Source organism: Hirundo rustica, chromosome 1, assembly GCF_015227805.2.
Source record: "Hirundo rustica isolate bHirRus1 chromosome 1, bHirRus1.pri.v3, whole genome shotgun sequence".
NCBI lineage: Eukaryota > Metazoa > Chordata > Aves > Passeriformes > Hirundinidae > Hirundo > Hirundo rustica.
Genome location: NC_053450.1, coordinates 63,257,639 through 63,275,959, shown reverse-complemented (window position 1 = coordinate 63,275,959; position 18,321 = coordinate 63,257,639). Strand labels below are relative to the sequence as shown.

General features: G+C 41.9%; 1 protein-coding gene across 1 annotated transcript in view; it reads left to right on the top strand.

Moving 5' to 3' along the window:
• Nucleotides 1–7,819: 7,819 nt before the first annotated feature.
• Nucleotides 7,820–18,321, top strand: part of GALNT12 (polypeptide N-acetylgalactosaminyltransferase 12) — a 45,448-nt gene continuing 34,946 nt past the window's right edge. The window contains exon 1 of the mRNA XM_040066608.2: nucleotides 7,820–8,199. Coding sequence (XP_039922542.1) covers nucleotides 7,820–8,199 — 380 coding nt within the window. The remainder of the gene's footprint in view (nucleotides 8,200–18,321) is intronic.

The window sequence follows — 18,321 nt, the reverse complement described above, 5'->3', positions numbered from 1 at the left end:
GGGTTGGCACAGGTTTTTAGTTACGGAGAAATGTGGAATGTATTTCCTTGTCAGGACCTGGGAATTGCTTAGAAAGGACAGAGACTTAATCAGAAGGTTCGTTAGGATATTGGTATCTGTTTTGACTACTGAGAACGTCAAATGCGACTTTGGGAAGTACCCATATAAAAAAACCTGATTCCCTGCAGGTCACTCTCTTGTTTTTGGGGCAGTCACTGGGTAACACTGTGGGCAGCAGAGGAGGGCCCGGCTCAGGCCCCGCTGCCCTTGGGCCGGGCCTGGCCAGGCCTCCGGGAGCCGCTGCCCACTGGGGAGCAGCCTGGGCTGGCTGGGGCCCCTTTCCCCTGGCTGAGCCCCCTTTCCCCCAGCTGAGCCCCTTTCCCCTGGCTGAGCCCCCTTTCCCCCAGCTGTGCCCCCTTTCCCCCAGCTGTGCCCCCTTTCCCCCAGCTGAGCCCCCTTTCCCCCAGCTGAGCCCCCTTTCCCCCGCCTGAGCCCCTTTCCCCCAGCTGAGCCCCTTTTCCCCCAGCTGAGCCCCCTTCCCCCAGCTGAGCCCCCTTTCCCCCGGCTCAGCCCCCTGTTCCCCGGCTGCCAGCAGGGGAGAGGGGAGGCTGCAGCTCGGCAGTGCTGGCCACGTGCCCGGGGCCACGGCACAGGGGGCCAAGCCATGGCCTGGCTTAGTAGCCACTGGCAGCAGAGAAAGCAAACCTGCAGCTTCATAACAGCTCTGAGCTGAGCCACCCTAAATGAGACCGAGGGGTGGAAAGAAGGACATCCACCAGCCTCCCCCATCAGCACAGCTTTGCTCTCTACAGCCCGGGGCAGAGAGCACATGGCCACTGCAGGCCTGGGCAGATTTAACCCTTTCCTGGCAACATGAAGCTTTCAAGGCCTAACCCTTACCTGAGAGAGAGAAGAAAGAGACAGAGTGGATGTAGAAAAGTCGCTGCATGAAGTCAGTGGAGCAAGAGTGAAAGAACTGATAATATTGGACAATGGGATCGAGGAAGTGAACATTTTTAACACTACTTCTCTAGGGTAAACTATGGAGAAATAGACTGTTCCTTGTAACATTTTAATGTTGTTTAGAAGAATGCTGGTTGTAATCAAAATTGAAGAACTGATATGATTGAGATTCAAGTGAGAACCTTAAAGCCCTCTCTCCTGAGTTAAGTGGAAGTCTCAGCCTTTGAGACAAAGATTATTTTAGAGAGAAAGTGGTTTGAAGCCCTCGGCTCCTGGGATAAAAGGAAGTCTTTGTTTCTTTTGAGATAGAAACAATTTTAAAGACAGAAAAAGAGATTTGTTGTTTTGTACTAGAAGAAGCATTCTTAAACAGTACCCCAAATACACTGGGAGGCCCATGAGTAGCCAGGGGAAAGGCTGCCAATGGGTAGAACAGCACAATCTGCAAAAACTCCAGGTGGTTGGAGTTATTTATGACCTTGGGAGCCACAAGACTGTTGTAGTCTTGTGGCAAATGTCTCCATGGGACTCTAGAGAGATTCTGCTCCCAAAGTGATGAAAGATTATCTTTAAATGGTGAAACTGACTGAAAATCACAGGTTGTGTCTCTCTATGTTGTTTTGTAAGAAAGTTAACTCTTTGCAGAGGGAGGGAAGGGTGTTTCGGAGTTTCATTTTGTTTTGGTTTAGTTTTTCCCAACTTCCTTTTTTCCATCCTTTTAGTATGTCTTAATAAAACTATTTGTTTCTTTTTTAAGTTTAAGCTTGCTTTACTTTTCTCCTAATCTTTCTCCCACAAAAATAGAGAATAAACACTAAAACCACTGCACTAAATTTAGCAACCAAAATTTAGTGAATATAAACCCACTACAATTGCATTGGTCAATGTTAGATTGCCTCAAGGTTAAAATAATTTTAAATAACAGAAAATAACATAATGAATGAAAAAAAAAAAACTTAAAAAAAAAAAAAGAGAGAGAGAGAAAAGTGCAAGGAACAGAACAGGCCCACCAAAAATGGCAGAACAGGTGAGCCAAGAGTATGCATGTGATGTTAACGTCTGTGAAGCCTTTCTATCATGTCTCCACTGTCAATGTTCTCAAAACACCAGCAACACCAACAAGGAGATATAAGCATTATTAATGCTACTCATTGTATAATGTGAAATAAAAGAGATAAATGACTTAGAGTCATTGTTCTTCAAGGCTCAGAACTCATCATTTGCCAAACTAAGCCTAGGAAACCATTAGAGCATGTAATGTACCTGTGGAACTAGTAAAGTAAGTATGATATGGCAAATGTGCAATGATGTAGAACTACAAATTGGCCAGGTAATGTGACAAAAAATCTGTTGCTCTTACAATAGTAATAGGATGTAATATATTTGGACACATACCATGACATGAGCAAATCTCTACCTAGTAAATAATTCAGGATCATGTAATATGGAAAATTAAAATTGCCATCATAATCGAAAGCCTCTCAGAAATGTAAAAATGCAAGTAGTTAAGCCATCTGTTCCAAAGAAATCCACAAAACTAAAACAGCTGACTCACTCATAATCTGCATAATCAAAGTCTTGGGATGGTGGCATCTCAAATCCCCAAGTATGATGGCATTTTTTCATGGAAATTTAAGAGGTAAAAGACTTATTTTCTACTGTAAATTCTTACTGATGTGAATCACAAGAAAGTCATACTTCTGCAAAAAAGAAAACTGAAATTTTTAGTCTGTCTTTTGTGTGAAGACACTTATCTCTGCCTTAATGAAAAGGAAAACACATATATTAGAAATACCATCACAGAAAAGAAAATGCTTCCCCAGTATCTCTGGACTTATGTATGTTAACTGTGGTCCTTTCAGGCAGCGAAACAGAAACTACCTTGAAAAAATTACTAAAAACCAAGTGGTAGTAAGCAGCTACAGTGTAGGGTGACAAAGATTAATTTCATGATGTAATATCTACTTGACTTCTTGGTTCAGAATTTTAATCATGGTCTTCACTTTGTGTACTATGACGAGCTACTATACCTTTATGGGGGATTTACTTAATTTGTATGTTTAATTTGTAAGTATTTGCAACTCAGTATTTTAATTCATTGGATCTGCATGAGACTGTATGAAAAATCAGCCAGGTTTCCAAAGTAACCTTCATTAACATGTCACATCATACCATACTTCATGAGCAGAAGTGCGGTTTTGTTCCAATACTTTCTGACAGCTAAGCTTCCTGGCCTGGGTTTCCATTATATACCTTATCTCTTCCACTGCCTGCAGTTCATGCTTGCTACTTAGATTAAAAGAAAAATTATATGCATGCAATACATACCTACAGCAAGCAAATGTATTGATTGATGTCTTTGACATTCATGTTCTGTCTGTCTTTAAGCTGTTCTGGCTTGTATGTGACCTTTTGAGTGAGGCATTTTGTGTGTGTGTGTGTACTATGTATGTGTACACAGACACATGCACATGTGCACATACATGTTCTACAGAGATCTACAGCCTGGTACTGCTGAGCTCTTGCCCAAGTAATCCACTGAATGCTGCCTCATTTTATTGACCTGTCGCTTGGTGGAGAATTTCACACCATTCATCATCCTAATAGAAGAGCTCTGAAACAGGCGACAGTTTCTATCTCAGTCATCAAGTCTGTGTTCTTAATCTGGTTTATTCTGAGGGTTCTTCCTCTCATCTCAATTCTTCGATCTCTCTGCCTCTGCACTATGCACTCAGCTTCCCTCTTGACCCAAACCTACCCTGTAAAACGGGGTTCTTGCTGAAGCACCAAGGACCCTTTGACACTGGGGAAGCAGGGTGTGGCTCATTTCGTGTTTGGCACCTGCTGTGCAGCTGTCTCAAATAAAGAGACTTGCAATGCAAACACATTTATTAAAAAAAAAACCAAAAAAAATCCTTGGCACTAGTAGTACAATAGGCTGAATAATAATATTTAAAAAATATTTGTTCTAACAAAGGAAAGATCAGCCAAGGTGAGGCCTGGGGGCTGTTGCAGGGCAGTGCAATTTTATGCACAGTTAAAACAACGGTGAACATTGATCCCATAGGTCCAATGCTATCTCCAGTGGGTATGTTTTATGACCTGGATGATTCCTTCCCTCCTTAAGCAAATTTCCTACCTATGTCCAAAGTATTTGTACATCTTGTTTTCTACCATATCCTTCTGGTTTTGGTTTTTTTTTTCTTTAGATTATGTAAGTGGTGGTGGTTTTTTTTTTTTTTTTTTTTTTTTTTTTCCCTAAAACTGGGAACTTTATTCTGAAATATATTGTTTGATACTTTATTTTTACTTTGGAAGTGTGAATTTAGGGAGCTTTTTAACTTATTGAAAATGCAGTCTTCCCACTCTATTTCCATTTTAGATTTTTGCTTTTTACACACAAAAGAAAAAAGGAAAAGTTTGGATGAGGTAAACTGTAAATCTTTTGCAAAATTTAATAGCTCTGATTTTTTTCTGTAATGTATATGTCATCACTAAAAATAAGAATACCTTTTAGTAACTATACAGGTGTCAAATAGTTAATCTTATCTTACCTCTTTAGGTGTAACCTATATGTAAACCTATTCCTTCAATAATCTCATGTATTTTAGCTGCTAAATATTACCTGCATTTCAAACCTATTTCAGAGAGCAACAGATACACCCTTAATTTCAGCTATTACATTCACTATAATGTGAATTCTTCTGGACAGTTACATATTGTTGTGGTTAGTCTTTTTCTCTTAGTGCTTTTTGAAAGGTTTAGTTAATATTTTAGGTACTTTTTGGGGTGAAGAAAAAATGTTCTATTTTAAAAAATAAATATTTCAAAGATATTGATTATTCTACCAATCTTCTGTTTTAATTTGGACAACTAAGGACCCAATAGATATTTCTGAATAAGTAATTAGAGCTTTTATATGACTTGTTTGGTTACTCAACTTACCTTTGCTTGAAACTCCTGAAGCAACTGAAATTATAACTGACTCAACAATAAAAAATCATAATGAGTTGTTTTAACTTCCATTTTTATTCAACCTGAAAGAAACAAGATAACTTCTTAAAAGAACTTTTCTGTGAAAATTTTGGGACAAATTTTATGGCTAGCAGTAATCTTGTTCATTTGCCTAATTAATTGTAGATTTCCTACCCCTCACCCCCCCCATGCCTTATGTGTATCTTCAGAGAGAATTCTTTACACCTTAAGTATTTCAGCTCAGAATGTTCAGTCTTCTCATCACATTTAGATCCCAAAAATGCTTGAAAAGGTTTGAGAAAAAAACCATGGTTTTGCCTTCATATCCTTTACATCTTCTACAAACTTCTTTGTGAATACGACTGATTAATTCTTTATGATTTTTACATTAACCTCATTATTGTACTTTCTCTTGATGAATTTGCCCTGGTTTACGTGTTTGGACATCATCCCCAGGGAACTACTAGCAATACTGTCAGTCCCCACTGCGATGGTGATCACAGAAAGTCTTCACCCATTACTTTGCTGTGTTATTACTGCTGAGAACAGTTCAGTCATATTTGGTTCTCTGTTTCCCCTTTTTTTTTTTTTTTTTTTTTTTTTTCTCTCTTTTCTTTTTTCTTTTTTCCCCAGAACTTGTTTTAGTCATGTGATCATGTTCTTGTGCTTCTTCCATATTGCTCTAATACTTAAAATACTTAAATAAAATACATATGCTTATAATATTTAAGAACCTCAGCCGCAGAACTCTCTGGGTGTTTTTGTTTGTTTGTTTTATTATTTTTCTCACTCTTCTTAATTAACTCTTAGTCCTGCATTTTGCTCTTTGCCTCTTCTCAATCTCCTCAGTAACTTCTTTTGGGAGTCCAGGAGGGTCTCTCCTCCTTTGATTCATTCCAGGGATAAGCTTCCTTTATTCAGAAAAATGGTGATCAAGGAGACAAAGCAAACACTGGGCATGCAATAGCTGATGCCACCTGACTCTTCAGACCCAAAGTTTGCTAGACGTGGCTTCCTTTATATGCAATGTAAATTCTCGTGTCCAACATACTGATATTTAGTAGTTGTCTACAAAGCATACTGAAACTAGATTTTATGGTTATATAATTACCTGTGATAGCTAGCTGTATAGCTGAATAGGAAATAACCTGTCTATACACACACTCTTTGCAAATCCACCTAAATTACTTGATTTTTACTAGCTTGCCAGAGTCAGAATCAGTCATTGGTTTTCAGCATCCTTCTGTCCAGAGCATGGCCTCCACAGTAGTTGAGTCTGTGTTTGTTATCATATACAATATTATTTATCATGTGAAATTAGAAGGAGCTCATAGCTGTATGCTCTGTGATGAAATTGCTGGTAGTGATGAAATTTTTCCTCTTCCTTAGTGTTAGCTTCATTCACTCCTCAGTAGCGCTGGTGAGCACCGCCCAGGGCTGAAGTTCTCTCTCTGGGCATGACTGAACTCCTCTGCTGGGTTAATCTTGACAGGCCTCCAACAGCAGAGGCTGTTGCAGTGAACAGTCTCTTTGGAAAATGCATGGAGCAAATAGGTCAAACCCAGATCCAGCTCCCTACTGCACGTGAGAGAGAAACTGTATCCAGTTATGTTACATTTATGTTAAAGGATTTCAAATGCAAAATCAGGAACTCTCATGTAATCTCACAGCCTCTAGATCACGTTTAGGCAGATGGGGCTTCATAGTCTTAGGATCCAAAGTAAAACAAGCAGTATGGATATGTTGTTGAGTCTGAAGTAAATCTGAAAGTTCTAACTAGTGCTACTGTTGTTTCCTTCCCCCATGATTCTGTCATGCCATAGACTGGACTACTGTCCATTACCTGTATAATAAACTTGGGATTTTTGCAAGTCTTCTGGATTTCTCTCAATGAGGCTGCATTGGTTGACTTCTTTTTTCAACCAAGAACACTCCTTTCTTCAGCAAAAAAAAGCGCTTGTCATTAATGTCTATAGTTTCTTAGCCCATATTCTGCCCTACTTCTGAAGCACATGCTATTCTAGAGGCAGCAGAATGGACAAAGCCTGGTTTCCTATCAATTTGTTGCCTTTGGCCCCTAAGCTCTGTTTAGTTCCTCTATGGGAAATAACCTCCCTTGCTGTCTGGCAGCTCTGAACTTTTCTGTCCGTACACAGCAACCCTTGAGGCTATCCCAGTCACTTACAATGGCCAAAGCAGCTTACTGTGGCCCTGGCAGCTCTGTGCTAGCAGAGCTTTCCCTTTCTGGGGAAATAGCTTATCTGCCATGCAGCTACCAGTGCTTATGAAGGTCCTTCAAGCTTCAGGGCAACCAGATCACCTTTCCCTTGAAGGGTGACAGCAAAGAGAACGCGCCTTCCTCCCTCTTCCGCACACCCCAGCTGCGCGTGATCCGGCAGAACCGGGATGTCCCGGGATGGGTCAGGACCGGTACCGGATCCACCGGTTGTGTCCCCAGGGAGAACGCGGAGCAGGCTGGAGCCGTGTGCCTTCCCTTGGGCGCTGGAACCCTCGGGGGCCAAGCAGCCTTCCGACCACCAGGGAACCGAGGGACATTGCTCCGGGAAGACGGCTGGCGGGCGGTAGGGGAGCAGCACCCCTGGGGGACAAGCGGAGCGGGTTCCCTGCCCCGGGGTACCGCTCACCACCCCGCGGCAGCGCCCGTGCCCGGCTCTTCCTCGCCGCGCCCCTCCGGGCTGGCCGGCGGCGGGGCGGGGAGGAGGGAGGAGCCGGCGGCGGAGGAGCCGTGCCGGCTTCCTGGCGGGGCAGCGCCGGCGGCGGGCGGGTGTCGCGGTGTGGGCAGGACTCGGCAACTTCGCCGAGTCTCCCCGGGGCGGAGGCGCGCCCGCGTCCGTGAGACGGCAGCCGCCGGCCGCTCGGCATGGCCGGCCGCCTCGGCCGCGGGATGTGCTGGGGCAAGCGGGGCCGGGGCTGCCGGGGCGAGGGCGCGCTGCTCGCCCTGGGGCTGCTGGCCGCCCTCGGCTTCCTCGTGTGGCGGCACGGCCCTCCGCCCCGCCACGCCGCCCGCCGCGCCCCGCCGCAGCCGCCGTCCCCCGACTCCGAGCTGCTGCGGCGGCCGGTGTACGCCAAGCCGGCCCTGGACCCGGGGGCGCTGGGGGAGCTGGGCCGGGCGGTGCGGCTGGAGCTGAGCCCGGCCGAGAAGCGCCGCCAGGAGGAGAGCATCCGCCGGCACCAGATCAACATCTACCTGAGCGACCGCATCTCGCTGCACCGCCGCCTGCCCGAGCGCTGGCACCCGCTGTGAGTACCGCCGAGGGCAGGCGGGGCCGGGGCACGGGAGCCGTGCCTGCCGCTGCTGGGGCTCATAGAGCCCCTCCGCCGAACTGCAGTGTCCGCTGGCGGCGGTCAGCGCGGGCTAGTCGTGTCTCTCGCGGGTACCTCTCGCTCAGGAGCGTGGCGGCTTTAGGAAACTTGGCCATCACAAGCGCTCTTGGATCGCAGCGTTCGCTCTCAGAGTTAAGTCGATCGGTGACTCTGCCGGGCTGCCGCAGCTACACAAGGCAGCACAAAGTCGCGTGTTGGTGGTGCGTGCGCAGGTTGATTTTCCCACGTAGCCCTGGTAGTGCATTTTCAGTGCTCAAGCTACCCTGCTCTGCCGTGTTTCTCCTGCTGCTGTCCCCTCCTGCTGCTGCTGGCCCCTGGGTAAGCCACCATGGGCAGCAGCATACTTTTTCAGTCACTCCCAGCTTTACAAATGTTACGCTTCCCAGACTTCAGCTGTGCATTGTATTCAAATGTCTTAAGAGACAGAGTTTAAAGGAGATTGTTTCATCAGCAGTTTTACCAGGAGTGAGCTAGAAATGGTGCTGACAGGGGTGGGTAATGGTATTCTGAAGCGGGTCTGTGCTTGATCCGAGGCGCACAGTTCCCGGGACAAGTTACATTTACAAATTACTTTTACAGTTGTGGCACCAGTGGCAGATAATGGCATAGACAGTTGTAATCGAAGGGTTAGATAGCGTTCGATGAGGTGGCACTAGGTTACAGGCAAGGTTCAGTGCAGCTGTGAAGCCGGCGTGGCGCAACAGGTCTGACTGTTCTGCCCCTATGCAAATACTCAGTGTGGCAGCGTCTTGGGCTCTCCTGTGAGCGAGCTGCCGGCCGCTGAGAGGAAGGGCTGGCCAATGAAGGGGATATGCTAGCCACCACAGGGTGGAGGTGGAGCCACGGCTGCTACTGGCTCCTCGCCGCCCTCACTTCTGGTACAATTGAGCTTGGCTTCAGCTGGTTTGTTTCGTTGCAAAAAAAAAAAAAAAAAAAAAGAAAAAGCTGTGGAAAAAGCAGGGCTTTGGCTCTCCCGGGCTTTCACTTCACGCCGGTGTGTCCTGCCCAATGTTTCACCAACTCTAATTGTAAGTGCCGAATCTAAAATAAGAATCTGATGATGGCTTTCAAAAAGTTGCGGTGCAAATTCGAGGCCTTTTTGTCATAAGTTTAAGCCTGAGGCTAGGCTTGTTTTATTTAGTTATTATTCTCTTCCTATAAGCAGTCTGTAGACCATAGACCATTTTAGTTTCATTTCCATGGGAAGAATTAAATCATTTCAATGGGTTATTTTGGACTTCTGCCATTTCTCTATGACGGGATGTTAGAAGAAATGGAAAGTCACAGTTGTTGAATAGGGGACATTATAGACAGATGTGGGTGACTATTCTAGAAATGAAAATAATTTAAATAGATTTAACAGCAGACCCTTTTTGATTTGAATATATAGATGCTGAAATGACAAAATATATCCAAACCGAAAGAATCACAGAAGCATCAGTGACATAATTGCAGAGATAATTGCCTTCTGAAGCTGGGGCTGTATTATACTGTTGGCAGGTGCTTCATGCCTTTGTTCTCAGTTAAATCTAAATTATGGTAAAAATGTCACAGAGCATCTCTCTAACTCATCTCTCAAACTCTCAGCAAATGTAAAAAACTTTCCCAAAGGCAACTTTGCAATGAAGTGTTAACTTCTCTCGAGAAGGAAGACCATATAAGAGACTGAAGTAAAAAACCAAAACAAACAAATAAAAAACCCACATATCACCAAGCCCACAGCTATAGAAAATACATTGCACTTTGTTACAAGATTAGAGGTTATATAGTTTGAAATCCCAAGGATTTATCTAGGGAAAAATCTTATTTTATTTTATTTTATTTTAAATTGAGTAATACTTGACTATTTATGACTTTTAATGAACATTTTTGGTGATGGGTGAGGCTACAGTGATGGGAAATAAGTAGTAATGGTAGATGGCAAAGGCCTCAGCAGTCCACTAAAATAATGCAAAGACTAAATTTTCGATGTGCTCAGTGAAACAATGGTACCAGAATGTGACAAATGTACCATCTTTTTAGTGGAGTCCCAGAAGAGAACCAGAGAACTGTGTGCTGGCAAGCCTTGGATCTTTTCTGGGCGTGTTATCTACAAACTGTGGTAAGGGAAAGAATTAGTAACAGATGGGAGGGTGTGATCTGTTGAGAAAGTCAACAAGGCTTTTGTCAAGGATGACGTGTCTCACAAATCTGAGTTCTTTGAAAGTTATAATTATATGGATAAAGAAGTGTGTTGTTACTTGATGAGTTCCTTAAGCAACTGTGAAACAATGTGGAAATTCGTTGCATTTATAAGTAACTGAGTAGAACCCGTGAAGCATTTGGTTTAGGGTTTTTTGTTGTTGCTGTTGAGTTTGGGTTTTTTTCAGTTTTTTTGTTTGGTTGGTTTTGGTTTTTTGTTTTAAGGAGTGAAGAAGTTACTGATAAAGTCCCACAGAAATCCGTGTTGGACTCAATGCTGTTCAACTCACAGCACAGCTCTCATAAAGAAGTGACTAATTTTCAGGTCTTTAGCCTAAAAGACAGACGGTCTGCTGGAAGTGTACCTCCTGCAGGGCTGCTGCAATACATGGTTGATGCATGAATGTGGATAAAATAAATTCTGCCACCTCCCTCTTTCAAAAATCCATTTACTGTAAAGCATAAGGAAATCCATCCACTAGAAAATTTAAATCAAATATTCAGGAGATATTGACAGATACTATACTTGGAGATTCTATTCTGGGCTATGGGCTTTTGGTCTGTTTCAGCATATTCTTGTGTGTATGGAGGCAATCTGGAAATTTTAGTTACCAATAAAATGGAAGAAAAAAAGGGAAACAGACAATATTACCACCACCTGGATGCCCCACTGCTCCTTTTGACGTTAATGTCCTCCCACGCTGATCAATGAACCCACTCTGTGTGTGAATTGGTGAAAACATTTGAATCCAATGAAAACTAGAGTTTTGCTAATAAGAGAGAGAGTATCTGAACCAGTAAGCTGTTAAATGTGTTAAGCAAAATGATTGCACAAGGTGTTGCTGTATCAGAAGCTGATGCAAAAAAATCTTCTCCTACTGCTGCATGTTATATATCCTGTACCTGACTAGGGAACAGAAGTGTGGCAGATATTTGCTAATATCTCCATCTGGTAATACTCTACAGGAAGTTAAAAATAGTTTGGCTTGAGATTACTCGCTCAAATAATGTATTGATTAATATTTGACTATGAATCCAGGAAGCTTAAAATTTAGATCTTTCTCCTACTAATATATTCCTGACAATGCAAACATTCAGAAAGTTGTTATTCCTTCTTGTTCCCACCACTGTAACTTGCTTTTTGTGATGACTGATCTTGTTTCTATTGACCCACAGACCCAAAGGACTCCACAACTACTACTGTTGCCTTTAGGCAGTTTCTGCTTCCTTTAACTGTCTGAGCTTGACAGCAGCAGCTGATAATGTGTTTAGTCACACAGGAATTACTTAATTTTATTGAAAGTATACATGTAAACAAAAACATTATATATAAATTATCTATAAAAATGTCCATTTGGAAGAATCTCAAGGATAAGAATGTAAGTTACTAAATGATGATATGGTTTGTACAAGGCTAGAAGTGAAATAAGCCATAGGGTCAGAGAAGGATGGAGGTTGGAAGGAAACTTTGGGATGTCTAATCCAGCCTCCCAAAAGCCTCCAACGATGGAGATTCAACAACCTTTGAACACCTCTTTCAAGGCTACATCACTGCCACAGTGATTTTTCTTCTTTTCCCCGATCATAATGTTGCCTGAATGGTCCAGCTTGTCTTCCCAACATCTACCCTTCATTTCTTGAGTTTGTACTCATAAAGGGAGCAACAATTCTAGGAGGTTTAAAACCAGCAAGTGTCCTCTGTCCGACTTTGATGCCCTGTAAGTGTGGTGTGATGAGCTTAGGGCTGTGGGGTTTGGCTGCTGCTGCTGCTCTGCCTTCCTCCCCCTGCAACAACACGTCTGCATCGTGCCCCATGGGGCTTCTCATTGTGTGCCTGTTTTACAGGACTGTAGGGCTAGGCAGACAACTGATACCTTCTCTTAGCCTTTTACAGCTCATTACAATGTGTAAGAAATACTTTTCCAGTTTTTCTACTCGAGTTCTTTTAGATTAAGGGCTATTTTCATGCACTGTTCCAGATTTTAGACTTTCTACCTTGATTTTTTTTTTTTTTTTTCCTTTTTCTGTATTACAGTAGGGATGCACTGCTCACTTGTTTTGGGGATAGTTTCTGTAAAATCACACAAATTGCCTTTTGGTTGACTCTTGGTACAAAAGGAACAAATCAGGACTAGGTACTTTTGTGCCAACACAGCATTTCAAGTTGTCTCTTTCATGGTAGAAGACTGATTCAGCCCTTGGGGCTCATTTTACTTGTGATCAGAAGGAAATGGATTTTTAATTCTTTCCTGTCTTTCCTAAGTAGCCACAAAAGCCCTCAAAATATTGAATGTGGTCTGTGTAGTATTTTTCAGCTATTAAAAAAAAAAAAAATTAGAGGTTTGTTCTTTATTTTTAGGTAACCTTCTGTGTTTTGGAGAGATTGTTGATATAATTTTTTTGTATATGTGTGATTTTATGTTTATGTTTAAGTATCTCTGCATCTATCTTTAAGTGTCTTTGTATAGATAGGTAGATATACACAAATGCTCAAATTCTTCTGTCACCATCGTTTATGCCTATAATATTATTTCTTTCGGGGGAATATTATGCTTGACTTTAGCATAACAATCTTGTGCTCAGAGTTTTCTCTCTTTCAAAACTGTTTTTCCTGTTTGTTCCCATATTTGAATATGATTCTCTGAGCGTCTGTCTTTCTTCTATGGTTGTTGTTGTTTTCTGGGTTGTAAGTGCTAAGTTATACCAGGATGTTTGTCTGATAGTACCTTGCTAGCAAGTTCCCAGAATAAGCCTTGATACTAGGTTTTGGTTCCTTTTCTACTCCAAAAATCACAGCTACTCCTGCCATGAGTTTTAACCTGGCTGTGTTCCGGGAAAGGCGCAGCAGGCTGAGTGTTTCCCTCCTCAGCCCGCAGTGAGTGTCTGACTTTGCCCAGGAGCTTCTCTTTCATCTCTGTCCTACGGGCAAAACAATGACCTTTTTTTTTTTTTTTTTTTTTTTTTTTTTTTTTTTTTTTTTTTTTTTTTTTAGTGCATATGGGAAATAGAACTCTTTGAAGAGGTGAGCTGCAGCAGCTTGACCTTTTTGGCACCTGCCTTCCCTCTAAACATGCACCTGATGGTGCACTTTATGCCCAGCACTGGCTTTGCATCTGATCAGGAGACACAGCACACTGCTTCTTACAAGAAAAGGCTTTGCATTAAGCACCGAAGAGTGTGCTTGGTATAGTAGTTTTGTAATACTGCGGTCACTTCTTTGGTGTTAGGACTTTTAGGACTTTTTGGTTTGATTTCTGAGCTTTTCGGAAAGATGTAATTGGTTACTAGTAACTATATTAATCATAATATCTTTTAGTCATTACTTTAGTGTTAGTTGGCAGGATTTCTTTCATGTGTAAACAGGCTTTAGACCTTCAAAGCAATGTTTCTCTAGGACATTTCATTCTTTCTTCATACATGTGGTGTAAAAATAATTCTTCACTATGTTTTGTTGTTGTTGTTGTTTATGTATTTTTTTTAATAAGAAGGCTTGCATTTTATAACAGTACAAAATGAAGCAATCCTGGAAGTATTGCTTTGATATTTAGAATATTTTGCTACTTTTGTTTCATGTCATCTGTAAAAATATGTCATTTTGTTTGTCATTATGCTTTCAACAACCTCCAGCAAATATTTTCCAGAAGAGCTCACGTGATTATTTTTCACCAATTTTCTTTCCACCTTCTGGTAGACTTCCTGAACTTCCTTTGATATCTAGATTATTGCTTGGTTTCAGCTGATTTAATTTTTAAATTGAAAAAGTTCCCAGATTTGTGATTGATAGTAAGCAAAAACTGATATTTTTTTTAAATTAAAAAACTGCTTTTATTGTAAACAATTATCTATAAGGATCAGGTGCATCCACACCTTATTTATAGTGATGAATACAATAGTTTCTTTCAGTTATTGCTTTGCAAAATATTTTTTCTTGTCCTGAATAAAATTGCTCTCACTAAAGTTTTGAATGTAGGTGTAGGAAATAGTATGTCTCTGTGGAAATGTTAAATGTATCTCACTATCTTGGAAGAAAATTGAAAACATTGGAGCAGAAAGTAACCACTGCTTCAGCTCAGTAAAATAAAACCAAAATCAAGTGCATTTCCCCATTGTCACATGAAGAATTTCCTTCTCAACTGCACATCCAGAATCTGGGTCAGTTAGGAACTTCTGTAGTCTTTCTCTAACAATTTGGAATTAGGAGGCTCTATGGATTTCCTAAATTTGTGGATTTTAGTCAGTTCTCCTACTTGGTCTTTCTAGACAGCTTTTTCTTAATGTATATTTAATCTTTTAAAGTCACAGATTTGCTTTCTGTGCCCACCTCCTCCCCAGACCCCAACGTCTTAACAAATATTTTCTTCTGTTTCAGACTTGGTGTCTTTCTTTCTTGCTTCTCACAAATGTTTGTATACAAGGCAGCACAGCTGATTATTATCTGAAATCTTAACACAGCTTTTGGCAGTCTTGTCAGGACCGTCTTGTCATTGGGAGAATCATTCTATAGAACATTAAATAACCTGGAAGATATTATTTAAACCTGTATCACGATCAAGCCAGCCTCTGTTTTCAGAGACTTGATCATATCACAGTGTTGTAGACTGTACAGGGGTGCTTTCTCTAACATGTTTTGTTTAGCAGATATAATTTAGGGAGCTTTTAGCCAGCCTGCTGGGCTGGGACTGGTAGTGGGGAAGTGTAGGCCAGCATCCTGAACTCACCTGCTCAAGTGTTCCAGCCTTGCCCATAATCTGCCCATTCTGGCAGTTATCTGCACCTTGCTGCTATCTGCTTGGCTAATCACACCAAGACACACCTTCTGTAAACTGTCAGCGCCTTATTCTGCAGTAGCTGAAAACATGTGGCCTGTTTAGGTGTGTAAAACCAGCTAGAGCCTCTCCGTGCCCAGATAAACATTTTTCCCCCTGATTTTTTTTTTTTTTTTTAATTAAAAAAAAAGAAAAAAAAAAAATAAAATCCCTGGACTGACAGTTGGACAGGTAAGTAAGACAGGTAGTCTTATGTGAGAAAATAAATTTGGCATGAAAAGTTGAGTAGTGTTTGGAGGAGATAAGAATAATATTTATCATATCCTTTAATTCCACTGGAAATGTTGCACTTCTGTATCCCAGGCTTTGGGTGGTGTTGCTTTTGACTCGCATGCTGCATTTTATCCATAGGTTACTCTCCCACAGGGAGGGGTGAGGAGTGGATGTTCAACTATATATTCAGCCTGAAGTAAGGGACACTGCCTTGGTAACTGTGTGGGATGGCTTAGAAACCAGTGCTGTCACCTGTGTCATGCTGCAGGGATTGGGATGCTTGTGGATGCATGTGCAGAACCCCAGGCTGTGGCTTGGGCAAAAGTGGAAAAGGGGGTAGAAGATCTCAGTACTGCTGTGTCCTCTGCCATAGCTTTGGGAAGGTGAGAGAAGGAGGGGTTTTCTCTTGGGTGAAGATACTTGGCAGATACCAATGCCCACATTGCTGCCTCTGCAGTTTATGGAGTGGGAATGAAGATGGTGAAACTAGATTGAGATGCCCATGGATGCTGCTGTTCATCCCCATCAGCCTGCAAAATGCCACTTTTGAGCACACCTCCTACTGAAAGAGCAGTTTAAGTCAGTGTTCTAGCTGTTGAAATTAGGAAGAGGAAAGGAGGTTGTGTGGTGAGTCAGATGTCTATGGCCCATCACATGCCCAGCCAATCTGGTTCCTAGCCCAGCATGTGAAAGCCAGCCTAAAGTAGAACCCAGGCAGTGTTTTCCAGGTGACACTGGGATGGGGTGTATATGTCACCTACTGTTGTCACATAAATCAAGTTAAATCAGCTTCAGCAGTGACATGTGCTGTTTGCACTTCTTGAGAGAAGTTGCACAATCCTGAACTTGCCTAGGGCATTCACATTGGAACTTCAAAACCAAAATTTACTCAGTATACCTTCTGAAAGCATTAAATAATTTATGAACAGTTTGTGTTTTTAACAAATCTTTGAAAACTCAGAGAATATTTAATGGGTTTTTTCTTAAAATATAAGTAACTGTGCATGTAGAAGATCAAATTTGGAGTTTAAAAGTCTATTTTCCCTGTATCATTGTCACAGTTGTGGTGAAAGTCTTAAGTAAGAGCATGTCAGCAACCATTCCTAATTAACTCATGGCAGTGTGCCCAGTGTGCACACATTCATGCTCTCTCTCCCTGTGTATAGATACACATCTCTTAGAGAAACAGCTCTTTACAAAGAAATAAATTGAGTGATTACATTAATTGACACAAATGTTCTTGAAAACAACCCATTTAATTTTGTTTAGGCATTTCCTGCGTGATGTCTCCTTGGTTTCTAATAAATAACCTATTGTAAAACCTGCTAACAGAAGACTGTGTAGTGTAGTAGATTCCAAGGTTAATTTATTAAACTTGTCAGCTGTTTACTCTTGGTTAGACCGTGACTTAAACATGCAGTGTAAAAGAGGCAAAACCAAAAACCCACAGGAATTTGGATGTATGATGATACTACTTTTACATGTTTGGCTTCAGTTTGCATTTTGTGGACTTAGATGTTTGTGTAGAAGTTGTAGTGAAACACAGGTGGTACATAGTGAATGTGGTTTTGTGTTCCAGTACGAACCAGATTATTTTCTCTTTCTTCCCATCTGAAACCTTAAAGATTTATGGATGAGGACACTTAGAATTCTAAAATGTAGGTGTTGTCTTAGTGTCAATTGATAAGAAATGCCAGAAGACAAAGCTTTGGTTTGTTTTATGCCTGTCTTAGGCCACAGTGATCAAGTAGGAGGGTCTCTGGAACACCTACCCAGTGTGGCAGAAATGAGGGAAATGAAGGATGATGCAGAAGCAGGATTCTGCTGGAGCATTGTAGTGTCCCCATCTGCTCCTTGGAAGATGGTTGGGGCAGTCCTGGCCATGTTTTCTCTGAGTGTCAGTCTACTGTGCACAAGGTTTCTGCTTGTGCATTTTCTAGTGAATCTGCAGAGAGCAGGAGTGACCGGAGGGCAGAGGCTGAGCAGCTGTCACTCCTTTGCATTACGTGTTGTGGTTATTATTCGTTGCATACCAGCGTTTGTCACTGAAATGCGAGTCCCGTTTAAAACTGTATGCGTTTATTTTGTTGCCTCTAGAAAAGCCTCTTGGATGTGTTGGCAACAGGTTTTTCCTCAATGAGTGATCCCGGTATTGGATAACTGTTACCAAAATCAGGTTGACTGTAGATCTAGTCTAGACTAGATGTGTACTTCTCTGAAGAAAATCAACCCACTCAACATGCACAACATGCAGCTTTTAATTTAGGTAATTGTTTATTTTAAAACACATTTAATTATTACGAAGCAGTAAAATTCCTGTGATTGAATGAGATAAGGAGAAAGTGAAAGAATGTTGGACTTCAAATGAATCTGCATTTGTTTCCATTGCTAGGAAATGTCATGCTTACAGACAACTAATTTCCTTGTGTCTGTGTTATGTTTTTACCAACCAGTTGGTAGTTATGATGACTAGGTTTAAAGTGATGTATCACAGCCAGTGGTAGGGACCATAGGTAGATTCCTATAGTCAGTTAACTTTACTAATAGAAAAGTTAAGCAGCTGTTCCACAGTCAAACCTCTATAGACGAGAGGGAGGTGGGGGACCCACTAAAGTCTCTTGGGCTGTGCTGGATCAATGGCTTAAGGAGGGTGAGGTGAGTTTCCTGGATCTGTCTTTATGGATCTGCAGAGCCCAGATGATCGGGTGACAGGTAGTTTTTAGGGTGAATAATGTGAGATGCACATCCTGATTTAATATGGTCATCTCTATTGGAAAGCACAGTGTTATGGGTTTGAGAACGGCACTAAACAGCACCC